Raw genomic sequence first — 22,286 nt, forward strand, 5'->3', positions numbered from 1 at the left:
GCATGAAGCTTCCCTGTATGTTTCCTCCTGGGAGTTTATGGTTTCAGGTCTTACATTTAGGTCTGTAATTAATTTCATGTTAAATTTTGTATGTGGTATCAGGTAAGGATCCAACCTCATTCTTTCGTTCGCATGTGGACAATTAGTTTTCCCAGCACTGTTGGGTGCAAAGACTGTCCCTTCCCCATTGGGTGGGCTTGGAACCCCTATCGAAAATCATTTCATCATATCTGTGAGGGTTTATTTCTGGGCTCTCTATTCTTTTCAGTTGGCCCACATTTCTGTCTTTTTACCAGTACCAAACTGTTTGGATTATGGTGGCTTTGCAGTGTTTTGAAGTCAGAGTGTGAGGCCTCCAGCCTTGTTTTTCTTAAGATCATGTTGCTATTCATGGTCCTTTGATTTTCCATATGAATTTTAGGATTTCTTTTCTATTTCTGCAAAAAACAATTTTGTTGCAAATTGAATTGGATTTGTAAGTTGCTTTGGGTAGCCTGGACATTTTAACAATATTAAGTTTTCCACTCCATAAACACGATGTCTTTCCATTTATTTGTATCTTCTTTAATTTCTTTCAGCAATGTTTTCTGATTTTCGGTGTACAAGTCTTTCACTCCTTTGGTTAACTTTATTCCTAAATATTTTATTCTTTTTTGCTGCAATTGTAAATGGGATTGTTTTCTTAATTTCCTGTTCAGATTGTTCGTGGTTAATATGTAGAAATGGGACTGATTTTGCATGTTGACGGTGTATCCTGCAACTTTGCTGTATTCGTTTAGTAATTTTAACAGGGTCTTGTGGAAGTTTTAGGATTTTCTACATAGAGGGTTATGTCACCTGTGGACTGAAATAATTTTACTTCTTTCTTTCCAATCTGAATGCCTTTTCTTTCTTTCTCTTGCCTCAGCTCTCTGGTTAAGTTAGGACTTCAGTACTATGTTAATTAGAAGTGTTAAGAGTGGACATCCTTGCCTTGATCCTGATCTTCAAGGAAAAGCTTTCGGTTTTCCACCGTTGTGTATGTTCGCTGGGGCTTTCTCACATATGGTCTTCATTATATTGAGGTAGTTTCCTGCGATTCCTAGTGTTGCGGAGCGGATTAACTCTTAACCAAGACCGTTAGAAGAGTTAAGTAGGTGGTCTTCCTGCTCCTATGCTTTTTAATGCCTCCAAACCACAGAAAGTGTAGAAAGAACCTGGGGTGTTAGAACCAGCCACCACTAGTGCAGCTGGAATGCAGGGGGTGAGCAAGAAGCAGGTGGCTTGGCGCTTCGCTGGCAGAGACAGGGAAGCTGAGACCTGTGAGGTGAGAGCAGGCTCCCCTCTGGTCCTAAGACAACTCAGGCCCCGCCCCTCAGGAGCTTCTGGCCCAGCCCCGCCTGCCTGGCCCCACCCCCACCCTGCATGCCCCGCCCTTCCAGCCCCCGCCCTGCCCCACAGTGGGTTCCCATCGAGAACCGCGTGTTCCTTACTTTCAGCGCCCTGGGAGGAGGATGAGATCCGGAGGGACCGAGTGGAGCCCCAGAGTGTGTCCCTGTCGTGGCGGGAGCCTATCCCTGCCGGAGCTCCCGGGGCTAACGGCACGGAGTACGAGATCCGATACTACGAGAAGGTGAGGTGAGGTCTGGGCGGGACCTGAGGCTGCATTCCGGGCTGTGGTCCTTTTCTTCACAACCTCCTCGAGGCAAAAGCCCTTCTTACTTTCCTTGTGAACACATCCGCTGGCCTCCTAAGTGGCTTTTGGCAGGCCTGAGTTTCTTCCTATCCCCCCCTCGACTCCGTGCATGGACCCCACTGCTCGTCGGCTGTCCCCTTCCCTGCCCCTCACTGGTCATCAGCTCCATTGTCACCACTTTTACCTAGTGTTTGCAGTTCACTAAGAGCTTTCTCTAGGGACTCATTCCCATCTTGTGTGGCCGGACCATATGCAATTTGCAGCCCTCTTTAAGAAAAAGAAGGCTGAAGTACCATACTCTTTCACAATTTACAAATTGACCTACATTGGTAGGTCAGGTGGTCTGCTGGGGCTTGACCATGTGCTGGTCAGTGTTTAACGCCCCACTCTCCGGAACAATGAGTGTATGAGTTATCCTGACAATTTTACTATAGAAAAAATGTGTCATATGTCGTTTACAAGGAATAAGGAAAGATGCACAGCTTCTCCATATTGTAAACCCCACATAGCCAATTGATTCTTACAGGATGCTTTTGCTGATTTTTGCTAACTTCTTGTATCTGTTGTCAATCAATAGTCGCAGTTCAACCTCGATTTGCCAAGTGGAGATATATCCCGATCCACTGTCTCCTTCCTCCTTGAATGTATTGTCTTTAAATGTGATACGTAATCTGCTGTTAAACTGCTTCTCACCTTGGTGCAAATCTTATTCCTTCAAGCGAAACCTTGCTTTCATCTTCAGCACTTAATGTGTCAGAGCTTCACTCACTCCTGAGTGACTCAGGGGACTTCTTGGCTGAGTCAGATAGTAGTTTTTGAATACTAGAAGTCTACTGAGAGCTGTGAGTTTGGGGTTGGGGGGGTTGGTGAACACAAAGGAGGAGGAACTCCTGAGTCACGGCTGGGCCATCGAGGGGGTGGGGTGCCATGGACTGAAAAGGGGGAGCAGAATCGAGGTAAGAGGATGAGTTTGATTTGGCCCATGCAGTGTTCAGGGGGCCTCTGGGACATCCAGGTGGGCTTGCAGGTCTGCAGCTCAAGGGAGAGGCCTGGCGCTGGACAGAGAGTTGGGGCCCTTTCTGCACGGGGCTAGGAGCTGAATGAAGCCAGGGGCCAGAAGAGATGGCCTAGGAGGACAGGGAGGGTGAGAAGAGGGGACAGGACAGGGCTCTGAGGAACCCTGACATTTGGGAGATGGCAGAGAAGGACACTGGGAAGGAGCTGGGCCGTGCAGTAGAGTCCAGAAGCTGAGCTGGCGGATGCTCCAGGCCCTTAGGGGGTGTGAATTTGCTGGGAACAAAAAGCCTTGAAAAGAGGGTCCTGTGCAAGAGGGGCTCTGTTTGAAAGGCTTCAAGGGCGTCGCCTGGAACCCAGTGGCCACAAATCTGGGAGGCACAGTGCTCCTTATCTACGCTCTGCTCTCTGGGTGCGGGTCCCGCGTCCTCTGCAGAGGGGGCTTTGCTCAGGGCATATCACAGCTGCCTGGGTTGACAGCCTTGCCTCTTTCTTCCACCCGGGCCCTAGCCTGCCCGGCTCAGAAGGGCCACAGCCCTTGCCTCACTGTCTTTCAGTGGCTCATTTAAATACCTGGAAGGGAGATTCTGATTGGCCCGGTTTGGGTCAGCGTCTGCCCCATTCCTGAATACCATGGTCAAAGAACTGGGCCACATGATATCGGGAGGCTGTGGCTGTGGCAGGGGCTGTAATAAGGTGGCAGGGGGTGGAGACAGAGACAAAATGATGACAGCATCTCCAGTAGACCCCATTCTCAGACATGTTGGGGGGCAGCATGATATAGAGATAAAGCACGGGACCTGAAGGAATCAAGAAGGTGTCGTTCTGCCCCTTCCTTGATGTGACTGTCACCTATAAAAGATGGAAATACTGTTGTGAGGACTTAGGTAGTCAAGCCTCTAAAGAGTCTGCATAGCAGCTGGCAGCAAGCTGACCCTCACTCCATGACAGCTGTTGCTGTCCCCACTGTCCAGTGGGGGCCTCAGGCAAGTCTGTCTACCCCTCTGCCCCTGATTCCTTATCTGTGAATTCATGCCTTGCAGGACATTGTGAAAACCAGATGACAAAGAGGAGGAAAATCTTTGTGAGCCAGCAAGGGCCGGGCAGGTGTCAGGGTTCAGTTTCTTCTTCTTTCCTCTGTGACATCAGGCCCTGCTCACCCTCTGGACTTCCAGGCCCTGATGTCCATCCCCAAGAAGGAGGATCTAGCATCTTCTCTAAAGTTTCTCTTACTGTTCTTCGCCACAAGTACCACTGAGCCCAGGTGGGAACTTGCGTGGAGAGAGGGGTTGGAGAAGCTGTGGAAGAAATGGATGGAGCCCTCCCCAGACTGTCGGAGTCAGCTTCTTCCGCCTGGTCCCTGCTCACCTGAGGGCTCTTCTCCCTTCTCCGCCTCCCCACTCCTTTCCCCTGTCATTCTCCAAGGAGCGTGGGTCTGGCCCTGGGTCCAGGCCTCACTTCTTGGTCCTTCCTCAGGGTCAGAGTGAGCAGACTTACTCCACGGTGAAGACAGGGGCACCCGCGGTCACTGTCACCAACCTGAAGCCGGCTACCCGCTACGTCTTTCAGATCCGGGCGGCTTCCCCGGGGCCCTCCTGGGAGACTCAGAGCTTCAATCCCTCCATTGAAGTGCAGACCCCAGGGGAGGGTAAGTGACGTGTGTGTATGTGGAAAGGGCTCCAGGCAGAGAAAACTCAGGCATGGGGCTGGGGCAGGGGGACAGACTGGGGAGGGGGTGGTCCTCTGTGCAATTAAGGGAGCCCGCAGAACCGCTCAATTACAACCTAAATAGTTACTGAACTTGGAATCCGCTGACTGGGGCCTATTCAGTGACATGAATAAGTTGGGGGTGGGGAGGCCTGCCCTGGGGGAGCCCATAGGGGAGGGGCTCACGAGCAACTCTAACCCATGTCTCCAGCTGGAGTCTCCCAGCCTCTCAAGACCTCTCACGTCTTGTAGAAACATGCTGTGCCCTCTCCAAGATTCTTGACTATTTTTTGGGGAGGAGTTTCAGTCTCATGGTCACTTCTTGCTCGGATGGCTAAATGCTTTCCCATTCTGCTGCTTTCCCTCTGCCGTGATACAGACTCACACACAGGATGTCATTCCTTTCCCCACCAGGCCCTGGAGCGAGAGGCAGGCTTCCGTGAAGGGTGGGGCCCCAAAGGGGCTGCCCTGCAGCAATAAACAAAACACAACAAGAATTGTACCCATTCAATGGGGGAATTGTGCGGTACATGACTAATTCCTCCAATAAAGCTGTCATCAAGACAAAACAAGACAAAACAAAACAAAAGCTGTACATCAGACATCAGATCCCCTGATTCTAAAACTGTGCCGGCTTCTCCGTGGTATTGTGCTGCCCACTTCCTCCCTTCACCTCCCTCCCCTGGCTCCTCTTCTCCCCACACCCCCTCCACCCCCAAACTCCCTTTCATGGTGAGCGATGAGCAGCTTAGCTCTGGCTTTGGTGGTTTTGCCAGCTGCTAACCCCACCCTCAGGATCTCACCTCTATCTACCCCGAGCAGTTCATGAAAGTATTTTCCTGGACAAAGGCGGTTCCCCCTAAGAGGCATTCTGACACCAGCTGTCAAGATAATAATTCTTTCCAACCTGCTACACGAGTCTAATCCAAGATAGGAAGAGCTCTGAGCCCAAAGGGAGGTGGAGATAAAATGTAGAGGGAGTCAGGCTTCTGGGAAAAGAGACGGTACTTCTTGCTTGAATGCCTGTCTGTGCCAGACCTCGGCCAGGTGCTGGCGAGAGGAGATTAGAGCTCTGTCTTGAAGGCTAGGGAGCATTTGAATGCCAAGACGCGCAGGGGAGGCATTTCGGGTAGAAGAATCCACCTGAACAAAGGCTCACGGGCTGGGCTGGAGTGGACGTGGTGGGGGCAGGAGGTGGGGGCTGGCTGGTCGCTGAAAAGGGCTGAGGGTTTCCATTCATTTGGTGCTTCTCAGTGAGTAGACACTGCTCGGACCCCCAGCCCCCTTTGCTGTGGTCCTGGTTCTGCGGGAATGGGCTTCCCAGTCTGCAGAGCACTTCTTCCAGTGAGCTGTGATCCCAGCTCAGGAGCACAATGAGGGACGGTGCTTCAGCACTGTATCAGTTATCCATTGCCGCGTGACAAATTACCCCCAAGCGAGTAGCCGCGAACGGCAGACATTTATTCTCTCGTGGTTTTTGTGGGCCAGGCATCTGGGTGCGGCTTAGCTAGGTGCCGCTGGCTCAGGGTCCCTCGTGGCTGCGGTCATCTCAAGGCCTAATGGGGAGAGAATCTGCCTCCCAACTCAGGTTCTCACTGGCTGTTCGCTGGGGGCACGTGGTTCTCTGCCTCTTGGGCTTCTCCCTAGGGCTCTGCATAACACAGCACCTAGATTCTTCCTGAGACAGTGACACAGAGAGAGGGTGCCCGAGACAAGCTGCAGTCTCTTGTCACCTCATCTTGGAGGTGACATCCCATCACTTTGGCTGCATTGTTTGTTAGAAACAAGTCACTATGTCAAACCCATACTCAAGGGGACTAAGTAATACCAGGAGGTAGAGAATCCAGCGGGGACATCTCAGAGGCCACCTTCCACAACTGCCCTGTCTCCATTTCCATGTCCACCCAGATACCTCATTCCACATAGTTCTTGGCAACTCCGCCCACCTCTGGGCTGACCAGACCCCAGGCCATGTCCCCACCTCTGGGAACATGGGCTCTGAAATCCCCCCTTTGACCATGGCCTTGTTGGCCCCTAACTCTCCCTCCCTTTTCTGTCCCTTGTCACTTGACTGTGACATCTTCCCAACAGCCCTGGGGCTCCGACCTCATATCCCAGGCTGTCACCCCCCTTCTGGCCCCATGTCACCCCAGGCGCTACAGATCCTCCCTGGGGAAACGCTCCCCAGCTATGCTGGCCCTCACTGCCCGGACGCTGTGCTGCACTTGTGTTCCTCCTCCCGGAGCCCAGAGCCAGCGCAAGTCCTGTGTCCCACGTCTCATCTCATCTCAGTGGAGTCTTCAGGGCTGCATAGCATCTCCCCCATTCTCCATAGTTTCCCCAAACCTGCACCTCTCTCGCGCACCTCCTGTCCATCCCTGCTCCCGGCCGCAGATACTTCCAGCCCTTCCCCCTCAGGCAGGAACCCTGTCCATTGCTCCCTGGCTCCCTGTCACCCTCAGGATGAAGTTCCCACTTCTTGGCCTGGCATCCCAGGCCCTCCGGGTGCTCTCTCCTCCCCCAGTTCCCATTTTCCTCCCGCTGTCCAGCTTCACATCTTGGCGCTCTCAGCCTTCTGTGGTCTGTATCCCAGCCCCACAGGATGGCTTGCCGTTTTCCAGACCCAGCATGTGCGTCTGAGCACCACCCAGACCTTTTCCGATCTCCCAGGCCCAGAGCAGATGTCACGTCTCTTCTGCGAAGCCTTCCTCACTGGCTTTTAGGAAGAAACGAGCATGCCTCTGCTCAGCAGTCTGTTTCTGTTGTCATTCTGCAGTTAGGATTTTTGTTTCTGTCTCTCCCACTGGTCTGGACACTCCTCCAGGGCAGGGATTCTGGCTCATTCATCACTGTCTCCCCAGTACTGGCGCCAGCCTGTCACGCATGTTGGATGGATGGATAGATGGAGTTGAGAGCCTGGGGTCCTTTAGGCCACTCTCTTGGGGACATAGCTCAAAGTGGAGGCTTTTGGAATCAGGTTCAGACCTCCAGCTCACCATGTATTAGTCGTGGCACCTTGGGCCTATCACACAACTTTTCTCAATGTCAGTTTCCTCAGCTATAAAATGGAGACACCACCGCCTTACCTGCTTGTTGTGACAATGAAACAGGACCATTTAGTTAAGGCACGTGACACGGTGCCCTGAATGGAGTGTGTATTAAACGTTAACTCACGTTGCAATTGTCGGTGGATGGTCTGGATGGGGCTAGGGAGCTCAGGTGAGAGGCCGTGCCCCCTGCAGAGCTATGTTAAGTCAGTGCCCTTCGGAAAGGCAGAAGGAGAGGTGCAGCCCTGCCTGTCTGGACCCCTGGTCCTCTCTCTCCGAACTGGACTGCCGTGGAGGTGCCCGGCCCTGAGAGAGGAGGAAGCTCCAGGTGCCAGTGTGGTTGGTGGGGCTGCCTTGGTCCCTCTGCTGTGGGAGCCGGGGCCAAGTGCAGAGGTGCTGTGGGAGGTGGACAGGAGTCTGCACTGGGGCCCCCCAGGAGCCTGGTCCTCTGCCTGCCTCAGCCTCGCGGTTTACCCCCAGCTGCCTCAGGGTCCAGGGACCACAGCCCTGCGGTCGTCGTCACGGTGGTGACCGTCTCAGCCCTCCTCGTCGTGGGCTCTGTGATGAGCGTGCTGGCCATGTGGAGAAGGTAGGTGGCCGCTCCCAGCCTGGCTGGCCCCTGGTGGGTCGTGTCCCTGTGAGCACTAACATGTGCTCACGGCCCCTGTGTCTGTACCTGCATTTGCGCACATGCAGATCTGCACACGCAAGCATACTGCTGTGTAGATCCAGGCTTGGCTCGCACGGGCCCCGGCCCCTCCCCCGCTCGCTGCTCCCGCAGCAGCCAGCATTGCAGCTAGCTCAGCCGCTCTGGGATGAAGGGGATTTAGCTCCTTAACTCATTAAATGTCAGAAGGCATCACTGAGGATGGAATCAAGCGCCAGCTGCTCCAGTGTGATTAGGGTTCTCCTGAGGCGCTCAGAGGCCCCCCAGCCCCTGCCCGCCAGAGATCCGGAGGCCCTCGAAGGGAAGAAAGGCAGAAATTGCGTGTGGGAGGGGGGAGGACAGGGAGGGGAACTCATAAACCAGAACCCACCCCCCCCCCCCCAACGCTCAGCAGAAGGAAGCTTGCAGGAGAGTGGGCAGAGAAGGGGGGTGGGAGGAGGAGAAAGGATGTGGAGCTTGAGTTTGGTTCAGAGAAGATTCCAGTCCTTTTGCATTCAGCAGAAACCTCACAGCGTGTATTTGCCCCTTCTCCCCACGGCCACACTGCTGCACGCAAAGGTGCCAGGCTGGGGCTGAGGTCGGCAGACTTGAGGGTTGGAAAGTCTGCGTGTGATGGGCTGGAGCGGGGGTAGCAGAGGAGAGTGATGGCTGGTCAGGGAGCCGCATCCCAGCACATCTCAGCATCCCGGAACTGCCTGTGGGTTGAAGGGACAGCGAGCACTCACCCGGCACTGTCTGTGTGGCCTTGAATGAGGCACTGCAAGCGACTGAGGAGGGGAGGGCCTTGACCTGTGGGTCTGGGAGCCAGCTCTGCCTGGGCCAGGACAGTCAGGGAGGCAGGACAGGAGTAGTGAGCCCCTTTCCAGTGCTCAGACGCCCAAATTGGACCAGTTGGAAAAGCTGGAATGTCCAGGAGCCAAGAGCCTCTTGTCCTGGCTGGGAGCTTAAAGGCTCAGGGAGACGGGAGGAGGAGCAGAGAGAGAGGGGCATAAGGAGCACCCCTCCAGGCAGGGACTGTGCAGGACAGGAGTAGCTGCCCAGGAGCACCTTGGAGACAGATGCACTAGGGTGGGCAGAGTAAGCCACGGTCGGTCTCAAAACCCACTCAAAATCCAATGGCACTGAAGTGGAGGTGGGGAGAGCCTGCTGGTCTCATGCCAATGGGCATGGCACCTGTCCGGCGCGTCCAGCCACCTCTGCAGGCTGGTGTCTGATGTCTGCAGTGCTTGCTCTGTGCACGGTCTCCTCGCCTCCACTTCCTCTCCCCGCTCCATCCTGGCCCATCCCCCTTCTCACCAGAGGGTGTTGTCCAGTGGAAGCTTCTGGATTTCTCTACGACTCTTCCATCCACTCAGTCTTGCCCCCTTCCATTCCACCCACCTCTCCTGGATGATCCCTTCATTCATGGAAGCAGGTCCCCACTCTAGGAGACTTCAGTAGCTATTGGATGACTGGTGGCTTATTGGGACTTATAACGGACAGCCCTTGGCTTATTGGTTCTTGAACTTCCTCATTCCCAAGGACCTTTTCTTCTGTTCCACCTCTACGTCCCTCTCCCAGATGCTGCCATGGACCTGGCCATCGCCCCAGATACGGAGTCCAGCTCTTGCACGTGTGCCCCGCAGGTGCCCTGTCCTTGCAGCTTGCCCCCTCGGCCGCATTGGTTGCACCTGCTCCTTCACTGCATCATTGCCGCCCCCCAGCTCCTCACCCCCAAGTCTGCACACCTACCTGTCTCTGCACCCACCCGCCCCCTCCCTTTGCTCTAGAGGAGGTGCCTTCCTCCTGCTCCTTCCCACTGTGATCCGAACCCCACCCCTTCTCGCCATCGCAGGAAACCATACTATTTCTAGTGCCCCCCCCCCCCGCCCCACATAACAGCTGACATTTATTGACTGCTTAACAAGCTCTGTGCAACAGTGCTGTATCAGGTAGGGTTGTCTTGATCCCGATTTTATTAAAGAGAAATCCCAGCCTCCCTGTCCCGCAGCTACCAAGTGGAGGGGCTGGGAAGCCAGTCTGTGCATGAGGTTCCAGAGCCTGGACTACTGACCACCATCATGACCATTTTATCCTAAATGGCAGCCTTTTCCCCCTTTCCCATCCGTACAGAAGGGTGATCTTCTCTCTCCAGTCTCCCTAACCGCCCTTCCTTGGAGCCTTCACGCCGTCTCTCTCCTCTGCTCCACTTTCTCTTTCCTTCGTTCCTGTGACAGTGTCACCCCTGATTTCCTTTCTGTTTCCCTTTGGCTTCTCTGGTGGTTCTTTTGTGGTGTCCTCCATGGCTCCTTTCCTCTCTACCCGATCTCTCAGTGTTGGGGTCCTCAGACTCGTTCACAGTCCCCCTTCCCAGGCTCTGTCGTCTTCCTGGACAATGCCCCCAGCTCCCAAACTTGTATCTCCAGAGCAGACCCCTCCTCCAAACCCCCCACACTCCTTTCTAACTCCTTACTCCTCACCCCTCCCTGCCTACTCTGTAGGCTCAGCAGACCCTACCGGCTCAGCACGAGCCCTTTGCCACCCCGTCCTGGTAAACGGCACCACCATGAACAGGTGGGCAAACCAGAACACCAAGAGTCATTCCTCCCTTCTCTCTCCCCCTTTCTGCCTTCTAGCAGTCCCTGAGCCCTGTGCCCCTGTCACCTAAACGTCACTTGTGTCCTCTTGCTTTTTGTTCTCTGTGTCCACACTCACCCTGTAGCCTGAGCCACAGCCAGCTCCTGCGGGGCCACAGCTGCAGCCAGGATGATATTTCTAAAATACAGATTGAGTCATGACACCTCGGCACCCGGGGGGCTCTCCTCTGGGCCAGCAAGGCCCTGCCTCAGGGGCCCCAAACGCCAGTCTGTGGTGCTTTTGATGGTGATGCCGTACTTTGGTCCATGACTGCCTCTGCAGGAAGCCGCCCTTGATGGTCTAGGGGGTCAGGTCCCTCCGCCGTGTGTTCTCACAACGTTGTGCCCTTCTCCCCTGCTGGTACCTGTGAGCGGGCTTGTGACTGATGCTCAGTGCTTGTTTCCCTGGCTAGACCAAGGCCCCCCTGAGTGCAAGGGCCACCTGAATTGCTCACCGGTAGGCAGGCAGGCAGCTTGGGTTCAAAGTCGGGGGTATGGTTTTGGGTGCCTCTGGAATTGCAAGAACGTGCATTGTGTCTCAGAGCGAAAATAATTAGGAATAATTAGGATGAGGGGTTAGGTCTGGGGCTAGGGTTATAGGTTGACTGCTTTCAAAGCAGGACAAGCAAGATCTGGGGCACAGATCTTGTGGTTTGGAAGGGATAAGGAGCTGCCACCCTGGGCGCTGGTGAGATGGGAAGGGGATGCTGCCCAGCTCAGAGAAGGACTCTGCACCTCCGCAGGCCCTGCCCCTATGGCAAAGGAGGTCAGGATGCCCACGACGAGGAGGAGCTGTACTTCCACTGTGAGTTGTTGCCTGGCCCCTCCTTAGCCCTCTTCCTTGCTGTGCTTGCATAACTGCTCCCGCCCCGGCCACGGGCCCCCTTCCTCGGGCCCATCTCTGTCTCTCTCTGCATTGCAGTCAAAGTCCCGACACGCCGCACGTTCTTAGACCCCCAGAGCTGTGGGGACCCGCTGCAGGCTGTTCATCTGTTTGCCAAGGAGCTGGATGCAAAAACCGTCACACTGGAGAGAAGCCTTGGAGCAGGCAAGCTGGGCTTCCAGGGACCCTTGTACAGCCCAAGAACCCCCCCCCCTTCTACTCCATCCTACCTCCATCCTGCAAGCCCGCCTCTGCCCCGAGGCCCTCCCCCATTTCTGGAAGCCCTGCCTTCACCCCAGTCCCCACCTGGCCAGGAGGCCCCAGCTCCACACCAAACGGGACCTCCGCCCACCAGGTTCCAGGGAAGGGGATGGCAGAGGAGTCCGTGACCCTGCCTTCCTACCCTCCCTGTCCCCAAGGTCACTGAGACCTCCCCGCTCCTGCCCTTTTCCAGCTGGCCTCTGCAGACTGCCACTGGCAGAGGTTTAGTCCCGGGCCTTCATGGGGCAGTGGGGAGGGGCCATTGCAAACTTGGGACCAGACAACCAAACCTCAGTTTTTGTCCTGGCTCTACCTCTGCCCAGTTGTGTGACCAGGGGCGCGTGCCCTTTCTGCTCCAAACCTGTTTCTTGTCTGTAAAATGGGTGCAGTAGCTGCCTCATGCAGAGCCGAGGTGGGGACTCTGCAGCCCTCAGCACCCCGGCCTGGCTCATAGCAGGTGTTTTGCTCTCTGCTGTTCAGTCTCCTGGCCTCCTTCCTTCCCATCTGCAAACCCTCAGCCCCTGGGCTCAGAGAAGGCAGCCACTTTTACCAGGAGCCAGACACTGTCCCCGACACTGTTGCCAGACCCACTGGATAGAAGCCAGAAAGGGGTAGTGTGGCAGAGGAGATGTCATCGTCACCCTTCCTGGGTCACCCTGGGCTTTAATAGCCTTTGATACGCTTGCATGTGCAGTATCCTCTCTGTGAGTCTTTGAAATCTCCTGCTGAGGCGGGCTGGGAGGAACCCCCATTTCACAGGGAAGAAAATCGAGGCCCAGAGAGGAAAGAGAGGAAGCCCACGTCACATTGCTGGTACTCGGTTTACATGATTTGAACTCGGGAGCTCTGAGTCCCAGGTCAAGAAGAGCCTGTGATCCAAAAGTTGCTTTCGCCTCAGCTCACCCTGCCTGGGTTGGCCGGGGGCGGGTGACCTCCGGGGGACTGTCTGAGGTGCTGTTTCCTCACAGGGCGGTTCGGGGAGCTGTCCTTTGGCTGTCTGCAGCTCCCTGGCCGCCAGGAGCTCCCCGTGGCCGTGCACACGCTGAGGGACGGCTGCTCCGACTCTCAGAGGCTCAGCTTCCTGGCCGAGGCCCTCACCCTGGGCCAGTTCGACCATGGCCACGTCGTGCGGCTGGAGGGTGTCGTCACCCGAGGTAAGGCCCTGTGCTCCGCAAGTATGGGGGTGGACACGGGGTGGAGGTGGGGTGCCCTTCCTTCAGCCATGGAAGGCTTAGGCCCTTCCTAGGCCGCCCAGGATGGAGAGAAGGCCTCAGCTTGCTTTCACTGACTCGGGGGCCCTTCCGACCCTGAAAGGCCTTTCTGACCTGCAGTGACTCTGTGGGGTGGATCGCCTGGACCTTGGGTGATCTTTCTTAGCAAACTTATTGCAGCTCCTGACCGTGGTCCTCCTATGGAGGTCTCCTCTTCTGTTCTTTGGCATAGAGGATCCTGGGCCCCACAGGAGGGTGGCACAACTGGGGAAACTTGTTTCTGGCCGTCTTGGCCCCGGGCTGGGGCCCAGGTGGGGGAGCACGTGTGCAGGCAGAGGGGAGCAGGCAGCTCAGTGGGTGTGTTCCCCTTCCCTGGGCACAGGAAGCACCTTGATGATCGTCACCGAGTACATGAGCCATGGGGCCCTCGACGGCTTCCTGAGGGTGAGTGGCCTGGGTCTCTGGGGTGGGGGAGGGTACTGATAGCCATATTATTCTTCGTCCCTCACTTTTCTCTTTGGTGGGACTTGTACTTGGCATCATTCCCTAAAAAGGTGCCCACTGGCCAGGCTGGCCTGGTGGGTCATAGGGCAAACCCAGAGAGGGCCAGGTGACTTCCCTGAGGTCACACAGCACCAGGGAACTGAGTGTGTAGCACTTCCTCCCACAGCGGCATGAAGGCCAGCTGGTGGCCGGGCAGCTGATGGGGCTGCTGCCCGGGCTGGCGTCAGCCATGAAGTACCTGTCGGAAATGGGCTACGTTCACCGGGGCCTGGCGGCCCGCCGTGTGCTGGTCAGCAGTGGCCTTATCTGCAAGATCTCTGGCTTTGGGCGGGGGCCCCGGGACCGAGCGGAGGCAGTCTACACCACCATGGTGAGGATTCCCGTCTCCCAGACAGACCTGCCTATCAGACTGCACCAGAGTCCCCCTCACCCACTTCTCCCCTCTTCCTGGCTGTGTCGGGGCCGCTGCCTGCAATCCCGTCCCTGCCCCCAGTTGGTCCCGAGTAAAGGCCAGCGTGGGCCTCATTTTCTGGTCAGCTTATGTGCCTTCCCCAGACGTGCAGCTGAGAGGATGGCAGGCGGGGCTGGATCTGGGGCTGTGTGGGGCAGGGAGCCCCGGGTGTACTTGGGCCGGTCCCTTCCTGCCCCTGACGTGCTTGTCCGTCCACAGAGCGGCCGGAGCCCGGCACTGTGGGCCGCCCCTGAGACGCTTCAGTTTGGGCACTTCAGCTCTGCCAGTGATGTGTGGAGCTTTGGTGTCGTCATGTGGGAGGTGATGGCCTTTGGGGAGCGGCCCTACTGGGACATGTCTGGCCAAGACGTGAGTGACCTCAGGCCCCAACTTCCTGACCCCTGCCCAGTGACCCTTGACCTCCTAGCCTGAGACCCCACTTCACTGTCTGCTTGCTTCCGGTCTTGCCTGGCCACTGCCTGAGTCTTCCTTGGGATGGGACGTGTACATGCGTTGGAGGGACTTAAAGCTTCCTGTCTGCCCCTCACCTTCGTGGCCCAGGTGATCAAGGCAGTGGAGGATGGCTTCCGGCTGCCACCCCCCAGGAACTGCCCCTCCCCCCTCCATCGACTGATGCTTGACTGCTGGCAGAAGGACCCAGGCGAGCGACCCAGGTTCTCCCAGATCCACAGCATCCTGAGCAAGATGGCGCAGGACCCAGAACCCCCAAAGTGTGCCGCGACCACTTCTCCCAGGTACAGCCGATGCCTCGTTTGTCACAGGCACATTCCCGCCTATCCCCAACCATGCCAGATCCGGCCGGCCGACCTCTCACTCTCCGTGAGTGGCCTCCCCGCATGGCCCACATCCACCTGCCCCACCTGTCCTGCTCCCCCCCCACCCCGTCCTCCCCCACCTGTCCAGCTATGCCTGCTCACCCAGTTGCCCCAGATAGAGCTAATACTCTGCCTGCCTCAGACTCATGTACATTTTCATCCATCTCAGTCACTCTGCTTGTCCTGGGTTTTGCCTCACACATCCCAGTACAGTGGTCACTGACTGAGTGAATGTGTGTGGAAATAGTTCTAACAAGCTTGTAGTTCCAATAAATAGAATAAGCGAAACGAGTATTAGTTGCCTCGATATAATATAGGTCACCTCCCAGACCGTCCGAGGTGTGTCCTATCCCCCAGACTGTTCCAGATCCTCCCAGTACCTTTGGCTGGCTCAGGTGCAATCCTCTCTCTACCTACCTGACTGGTATCTTGAAACCCTCACCTGCTCTGGGGGTGCCTCATGCTCCATGCAGCCACGTCCGCCCTGGGGCTGGGTCGCCTTCCCCGTCTCCTGTCCTCTCTCAGGTGGCCTCTCCTCAGGAGAGTGACCAGGTCTGGGCACCAGATCCCTGCTGTCAACTGACCACAGCCCCTCTGCTTCCCAGGCCTCCCACCCCCCTGGCAGACCGTGCCTTCTCCACCTTTCCCACCTTTGGCTCCGTGGGCGCATGGCTGGAGGCCCTGGACCTGGGCCGCTACAAGGACAGCTTTGCTGCAGGTGGCTTTGGGAGCCTGGAGGCCGTGGCTGCCATGGGCGCCCAGTGAGTCCGAGGAACCCCGGGGGCCCTGCCCCTATCTACCTGGGACCCCCCCCCCTCACCCCCTGCCTGTCCTAATTCCAGACCCTTCCCCTGTCCACACAGAGGGAGGGAGAGTGGAAGAGGGCCGAGCCTGCTGGGTCTGACCGGCCCTTCTTTCAGGGACCTGGTGAGCCTGGGCATCTCTTCGGCCGAACACCGGGAGGCCCTCCTCAGCGGGATCAGTGCGCTGCGGGCGCGAGTGCTCCAGATGCAAGGCCAGGGGGTGCAGGTGTGAGCGGCCCCAGCCCTGCCAAGGACCCTGGCCAGCTGCGCTCCACGGGTGTGGAAGTGAGCATGCTCTCCCTGCACTCGGGCCCAGAGCTTGTTCGGGACCGCGGTCCCCCCCATTCCTCTGCCTACCCTTCCCATTTCCCCAGTCTGGACACCTTGGCTGCTGACTCTGTCCCCCGGGGCCAAAGGGTTTAAATCCCTGGGGAGAACCCCTGAGATTTGGTCCCAGAGACCAAGGTGGTCAGGGCGGGGAGGGGAAATGTAGCTTTAAATCACCTGGTTCATGTTTTTCTGTCTTCCACACCCACTGGGGCCTGGGGCCTACCCCAGTGGGTGCCCCTTTGCCCCACAGACCCATTGGCCGGTTGGCAGCACGGGCCCCTAATGGGCTTCCGTGAGACCTGGCGAGGACCCCAACTGCCCGTAGCCCGTCCTGAAGGGCCTGTGCTTGGGCTCGGCCCTGTCTGCACACTGGTCCTGAGGCTCAGGCAGCAGAGGTGGTGCTGAACTCAGGGGCTGGACCCCAAGGGCCCTAGACTCAGGAGCTGATTTCTGCTTCCCCTGCCCTTGGGCTGACAGTTCAGGGTGAGGGTGAGGGTGCTGACTAGGCCATCAAGGTCCTGGTGCTCCCCTGAGACCCATCGTGGCCTCCCCTTTGCATTCCTTTTATACATTCACTGGTTGGACATCTGCAGAGAGCATGAGGGGAGACATCTTCTCTTCAGAGGACCCGTGAACTTTGCTTTTCAGCCTCAGAGGTGGACTTTCTCTCTCTGACAGGCTCTGAGCCTCACTGTGCAGATAGGAAAAACCGAGGCCTGTTGAGGAGTCAGGGCCAGGGCTGGAGTTAGAACCCATGCCCCCAGCTCCCAGTCTAGGGATGAGGTTGGCTCTGGAGAGAGGGTCCTTGGTCCTATCTTGTGACACCAACACTCTCCCCCCAAGGTAGCCCAGGGGTGCTCTGAGGTGACCCCTTCTTGCAAATTCTGTCTCCTGGCCACCACTCAGCCTCCCGTGGGAGAGCGCCTTCTCCCTCTGGCAGGAGTGGCCACACTGAGCTAACTCCTGAGTTCCTTATCCAGAAGGGCTTGCCAGAGGCAGTGGTGATCGTGAGGCCAGGGCTTTCACAGGATGGCAGGAAGGCAGCTGGATCTGGACAGGGTCCCAGGGGCTGAGTTTGTCCAGGACATCCCTGGCATATGCCTACTCTGGGTTTGGCTGTATGTGGGGTGAGATGGGTGGGAAGGAGGAGGGTGTGAATGAGACACAGAGCTGGCCTGGCCCTTGGAGGGCTCAGCTTAAGTGGGGAGATGAGCTCCGGCATCGAGAAGTACTACAGATGCACCTTCCAAAAACACCCCAGGCCCCACGGGAGACCTCGGGGTCTGTGGGCCGTTGGGCCAGAGGGCAGATGGACACTCATGATTTGTGTACACGGAGGTGTGTCTGGAAGGGCTTCTTGGCTGAGAGCAGATGCATAAGGCCTGGAAGGTGGGTGTGGGGGCTGTCTTTCCTTAGCGTGGGTGGAGTTTTGCACAGGCCAAGGCGGAGGGCCTAGGACAAGAGGCATCCAAGCAGAGGGGCCAGCATGAGGAGGAGGCTGGAGGCTGGAAGATGCAGCGCATTTTTGGGGAGCGCCCATGGTGGGGGACGGTGCCTCACAGCAGTGCCTTTGGCCTCACCCTGCCAGAAGCTGCTCTTCTCTCCTTGGAGCCCCTCCCTCCGCCCCCACCTCCTAAGCACTGCCCCAGTCAGTGACTTTGAGGGTATGGCGGTGGTGGGGTGGCGGCCGGCGGGGGGGGGAGCTTGAGATCCTGCTTCTACCTTTGACGGGGCTGGAGGGTCTGGCCCCTTGCCAGGTGCCCTCCAGGCTCGCCCCTCCCCCCACCCAAGCTTGGAAAGGACCAGTGTCCCTTCTTGGGTGGAGGGTGCCTCATCCCCATCTCTAGCTACATCAATCACGCTCTGAAGGTCCCAGGCCCCTCCCCATCCCCTAGCTGTTCTGCAGAAGGGCCCTCTGGGTGTGGTGACAGGACTTCGGTGTCCAGGGTAGACCTCCCCTCCACCGAGGAGCGAGGTCCCGTAATCCTGAGGGCTCCCAGGCCTCTGCCCTGTGCAGATGCAGGCCGATGGCTCTCTGGGAGCCCTTACAGATCTATTTTTGTATGGAATTTATTCACTGGACAGAGGGAAGTGGCCTGCAACCCTCCGGCTCCCCCATCTGAGCCCATCCAGGGAGGGCAGGGGCTGGCTGGGGATGCAGTTCCTTTGACTAATTCCGGAGATGTTTTTATATTTCCTGGGTTCTATATGCAGGACAAAATAATAAAAACTTGTCTGTGATATGGTACCTCTTTCAGTGACAGTTGCTTAACTGTTAAGAGCTTATGTGGGGAGGGTTTCCACACTCCCCCAACTCCCCGTGGGGTGTCTCCAGAGTGTGTGTCTGAGGTCTGTGAGATTAATTGAATGACTCCTGCCATAGAAGGCTTCCCAGTCTAGTGAGGGCAGCCTGGTCTCAGAAGTAGCAAACCAAAGAAGGCTTCCACCCCTCCCCACCCCCCCCCAACCCCCGCCCACCAGGCAACACTCAGGTGATGGTGCCATTTTCTGAGCTAGACAGTCACAGGGAGGGGAGCAGGTCGGGTAAGGTGTGTGCAGGGAAGGCGGGAAACGACACACTAGATTTTAGATGTGTTTGAGGTCTTGCGGGAGGTGCGGGTGGAGATGCCCCTCCTGGAGATCGTGGGTGCTGGGTCTGGAACTTGGCACAGACGCGGGCTAGAGACGGAGCTTTGAGGGCCGGGGTGGGGCGAAGTTGATGCCTCCGTGAGGAGGCTCCTTGAGCACTGGGAGGAGAGGGAGCTCTGGAGCAAGTGTGACACTGCCCAAGTCTGGTGAGGAAGAGCAGGAGACAGAGCCTGAGGGGAGAAATGGGGAGAAGCCAGGAAGGAGTCAGCCATCGAGGCGAAGGAGCAGTGAGTGTGGGTGTGAAATACGGAGAAGTCTCGCGAGCAGAAGGTGGGGGAGCGGCTGGGGTGGGGGGATGTTCCCCGGAGGCTGCGTAACCTACCCCAAGAGGGGGCTTGCAGGACAGAGCTCCTCGCCCACAGTTCTGGCGTCTAGAAGTCGGAGGTCAAGGTGTTGGCAGGCTTGGTTGGCTCTTCCCGAGGACTTAGGGAAGGATCTGTTCCAGGCCTCTCTGCTTGACTGGCAGACGGCCGGCTTCTCCCTGTGTCATCACATCACCTTCCACGTCCAGATTTCCCCCCTTTCAGAAGTACTGGGCTGGCCCACCGTAATGACCCCATTTTAAGTTGATGATCTCTGGAAAGGCCCTGTCTCCGAATAGTCACTTTCTCAGGTACCAGGGGTTAGGACTTCCACATGTGAATTTTGAGGGGACATAATTCAACCCTTACTTGAGGATCGAGGAGTGGGGTTTGGGAATCTCTTGCGGTGTGCTGCAAAGGGAGGAGAGTGGGATAAGAGAGTGATTAGGGCGGAGTGGGGATGCAGGCTGAGTGCTGGAGTGCCACTTGAGCGCGTGCGTGCACGCGCGTGCACACCCATGCACACACACACGTGAGCCCCTGCCCTTTCCGGTTTGCTAGTGCTTCTGCACTCCCTGGGCCAGGATGTCCATGGTCACAGCATGGAGAGAAGGTGTCTTCTTTATTTGCTTCGTCAGGCCACGGGAAGTGCTCAGGGCCGGGGCTGGGGTGGCGGGGATGGCAATACGTGACACCCCTTTCCTCCCTTCCTGTGCTCAAAACCAGTTGAGCGCTAGTCACTGGGACAGACGGACAGCAAGATACCAGCTTCTTGATAAGGCTGACTGGAGACTGTTGCTCACCATGTTCCTTCGAATCAAAGATGCCATTGAGTGTGAGATGTACCACTAAGCAACATCACAGCCAATTCAACTGTATCATGCCATCTGCTTGGAAGATGCATCCCAACTTCAGAGATGTTAAAATGTGTAAAATGTACGTCTTCGATAAATGAGTGGTGGTGTATCGGGGCCAAGGGCCTTTCCCTGAATTAGACCCTCCTAGTCCCGGGCTGAGCCAGGCAGCCACAAGCCTCCTCTGCACGGGCACCTTTGCCTGACCCAACTTCCTGCAGGACGGGGAGCAGACCAGCGTGCCCCCGGCTCGTGAGCACGCAGACCTGCGGGACAAGCCAGGTGGCACCGATTCAAGCCGGTTATCCCACTGGGTAAGTCACTTCTCCCCGAGGGGGAGGAGTTCGTGGGTAGGTTGGGGACAGCAGGAGTGCTGCTCTGCTGGCGGTCTGCCTCAGTAAGAGGCGTGGAGACAAGGAGTGGAGGACCCCCACCAACACTGAGCACAGCGCCTGGCGCACAGCAAGTGCCCGCAAAATGTCATTCTTAGGAAGGTGTAAGGCAACGGGTAGATGTACAGTATATGGGCAGTAAGGAGCATCTCTGGGCAGCAAGGCTGCTGCTGTGGTTTCACAAGCTGTTTGGTCATTCAGCGAACCCAGCACCTACCCTGTCGCAGACATGAGGATGTGAAGACCTCGCTGCCTAATGGCGGGGGGGGGGGGGGGGGGGGGGGTTTGGGGGTCGGTTAAGTAAAAAGCACGAAAGACACAGTATTAGGGATAAATCCTAGGTGTTGTGGGAGTCTAGGGACCTTCCACCTGACCTAGTCCCCAGGGAGGTGCAGGAGGGCCCAGGGGAAACCGTGTAGCATGTTCACCGTCCATATTAACCTCGTATTAACCGTGTTAACCACGACTGGGTTAGCGGATCCCATTGCCCCTTTCCCACCACTCAGGACGCAAGTACAACTCCTTACTGTATGATGCCCTCTCTTCAAATCTCTTGGTACCCTTACCATCTAGCCCTCCAGCATCTGCCAGTATCTAGGCAAAACCTTGCTAGTCTCCTCAGGGTGCCTCCCGGGCCCATTTTAGTAGCTGGGCCCCTGGGGTCTTGGGCAGCAGAGAAGAGCCAGAAACTTTCAGTTCACGGATGACCTCGATGCTGACCTGCATCTTGTGGGCAGATGATGGGTATCTCGAGCCTCGCTCCAAGGAATATGTTTTGACTGAGACTGCTCGTGGAAGTTGAGAAAAACCAGAAACCCAAAATTTGTTTCCCCGTTGCAGACACCTTACATCACACCCCTTCCCAGATAGACTGCATCTGGCCCCATCCGCTCCCTTCCCCGCCACACTCGTCCTCGACAGTCAGCCGGGGCATGGTGAGCACAGTTGACATGTGACTCTTTGAAGGGGTGTATCCTCGGTGTGTCCTGTTTCCACCCCGATGGCTCTCAGCATATCGTGGCACGCGGCGTGTGATTGTGGGCACTGAAAATTTGCAGATGGGGAGCTGGGGTCTTCCTGGCACCCCGGTGCCAAGGATAGGTTACGTCCTCCAGCGTGTGCATCATCTGTCAGAAAATGCTAGATGATGGCAAAGTGTAGAGGCAGGCAGTGCAGGTGACAGCTCTCAGGGAGCAGGCGAGGGGCTAAGGGACTTGTTCAGTAGGTGAGGCAATGCACGTGGGGGAGAGAGAAGGCCGGGGGAATGCCTCATCTTGTAAAGGGAGGAGGCACCTTTTTGCCAAATTGGATTCCAGGCTCCCATTAAGTGGAGAGCCCGATGTGGGCCCCAGTTCTAATGAAGTCTCTCCCGGCACCTCCCATTTCTGAAGCCTCATGAATGATCTACCGTTAAAACCTTCAGCACATGTGTCATCCTGAACTGGAGGTGTGGGTCAACAACTGTCAATGTGTAAAATTAGGAACTCAGCAGAGCTCGTACACGTGTAGGTGCTAAGACGTACCTTTGTTCTCCATTGCAGGCAAACCCATTAGTTCCTTTGAGCTAAAAAGTGTGTCTGATACCATGAATAACAGTTGCTTAGGTGATGTCCTACCCATTCATACCCCAAGAACTAGCTCTTCATAGGAGGTGGTAAGTTTGGAATTCTTTTAATAGGAAGCCCCAAAATAGGGCTTCTGGAAAGCTCAGGAGACCTGCAGGGCAAAGAATGAACCTAGTGCCTACTGGATCTCTAGGGCTCTTGGCAGCTGCCTCAGTGCCCTGGTGAAGGGGAGGACCCAGAGCAGCTCCGCTTGCATCTGCTTGATACCCACAGCGGCGGGTACTGAGTCAACTACCGGGGCGAGGTCTGTAACAAAGGGCAGTAATCCGGCCGGGGTTGCTTTGAATGGAGAGGATTCTCTAAGGAAAGCTGCTCTCAGCTCCAGCTGGCCGTGTTGCCAGATCTTATTTTTTGGAGGCTGGCAATCATTTTTGTGAAATCTCACCATTTTTAAAATTGTTAGTGACTAACTTGAAAAAACAAAATCCAGTGAAATTGTGTCTGTGAACCCTGGTTTGCG

The 22,286-nt window shown here is 56.5% G+C and overlaps 1 protein-coding gene across 1 annotated transcript in view; it reads left to right on the plus strand.

Moving 5' to 3' along the window:
• The window catches only part of EPHA10 (EPH receptor A10), a 38,908-nt gene extending 20,656 nt beyond the window's left edge, over positions 1–18,252 (plus strand). Inside the window, exons 6-17 of the mRNA XM_049617464.1 lie at positions 1,479–1,612; positions 4,166–4,337; positions 7,924–8,032; positions 11,469–11,530; positions 11,648–11,773; positions 12,838–13,023; positions 13,463–13,524; positions 13,751–13,954; positions 14,255–14,404; positions 14,597–14,790; positions 15,477–15,632; positions 15,792–18,252. Coding sequence (XP_049473421.1) covers positions 1,479–1,612; positions 4,166–4,337; positions 7,924–8,032; positions 11,469–11,530; positions 11,648–11,773; positions 12,838–13,023; positions 13,463–13,524; positions 13,751–13,954; positions 14,255–14,404; positions 14,597–14,790; positions 15,477–15,632; positions 15,792–15,906 — 1,670 coding nt within the window. The 3' untranslated portion in view covers positions 15,907–18,252. The remainder of the gene's footprint in view (positions 1–1,478; positions 1,613–4,165; positions 4,338–7,923; positions 8,033–11,468; positions 11,531–11,647; positions 11,774–12,837; positions 13,024–13,462; positions 13,525–13,750; positions 13,955–14,254; positions 14,405–14,596; positions 14,791–15,476; positions 15,633–15,791) is intronic.
• The last annotated feature ends 4,034 nt before the right edge of the window (positions 18,253–22,286 follow it).

Source organism: Panthera uncia (assembly GCF_023721935.1).
Source record: "Panthera uncia isolate 11264 chromosome C1 unlocalized genomic scaffold, Puncia_PCG_1.0 HiC_scaffold_4, whole genome shotgun sequence".
NCBI lineage: Eukaryota > Metazoa > Chordata > Mammalia > Carnivora > Felidae > Panthera > Panthera uncia.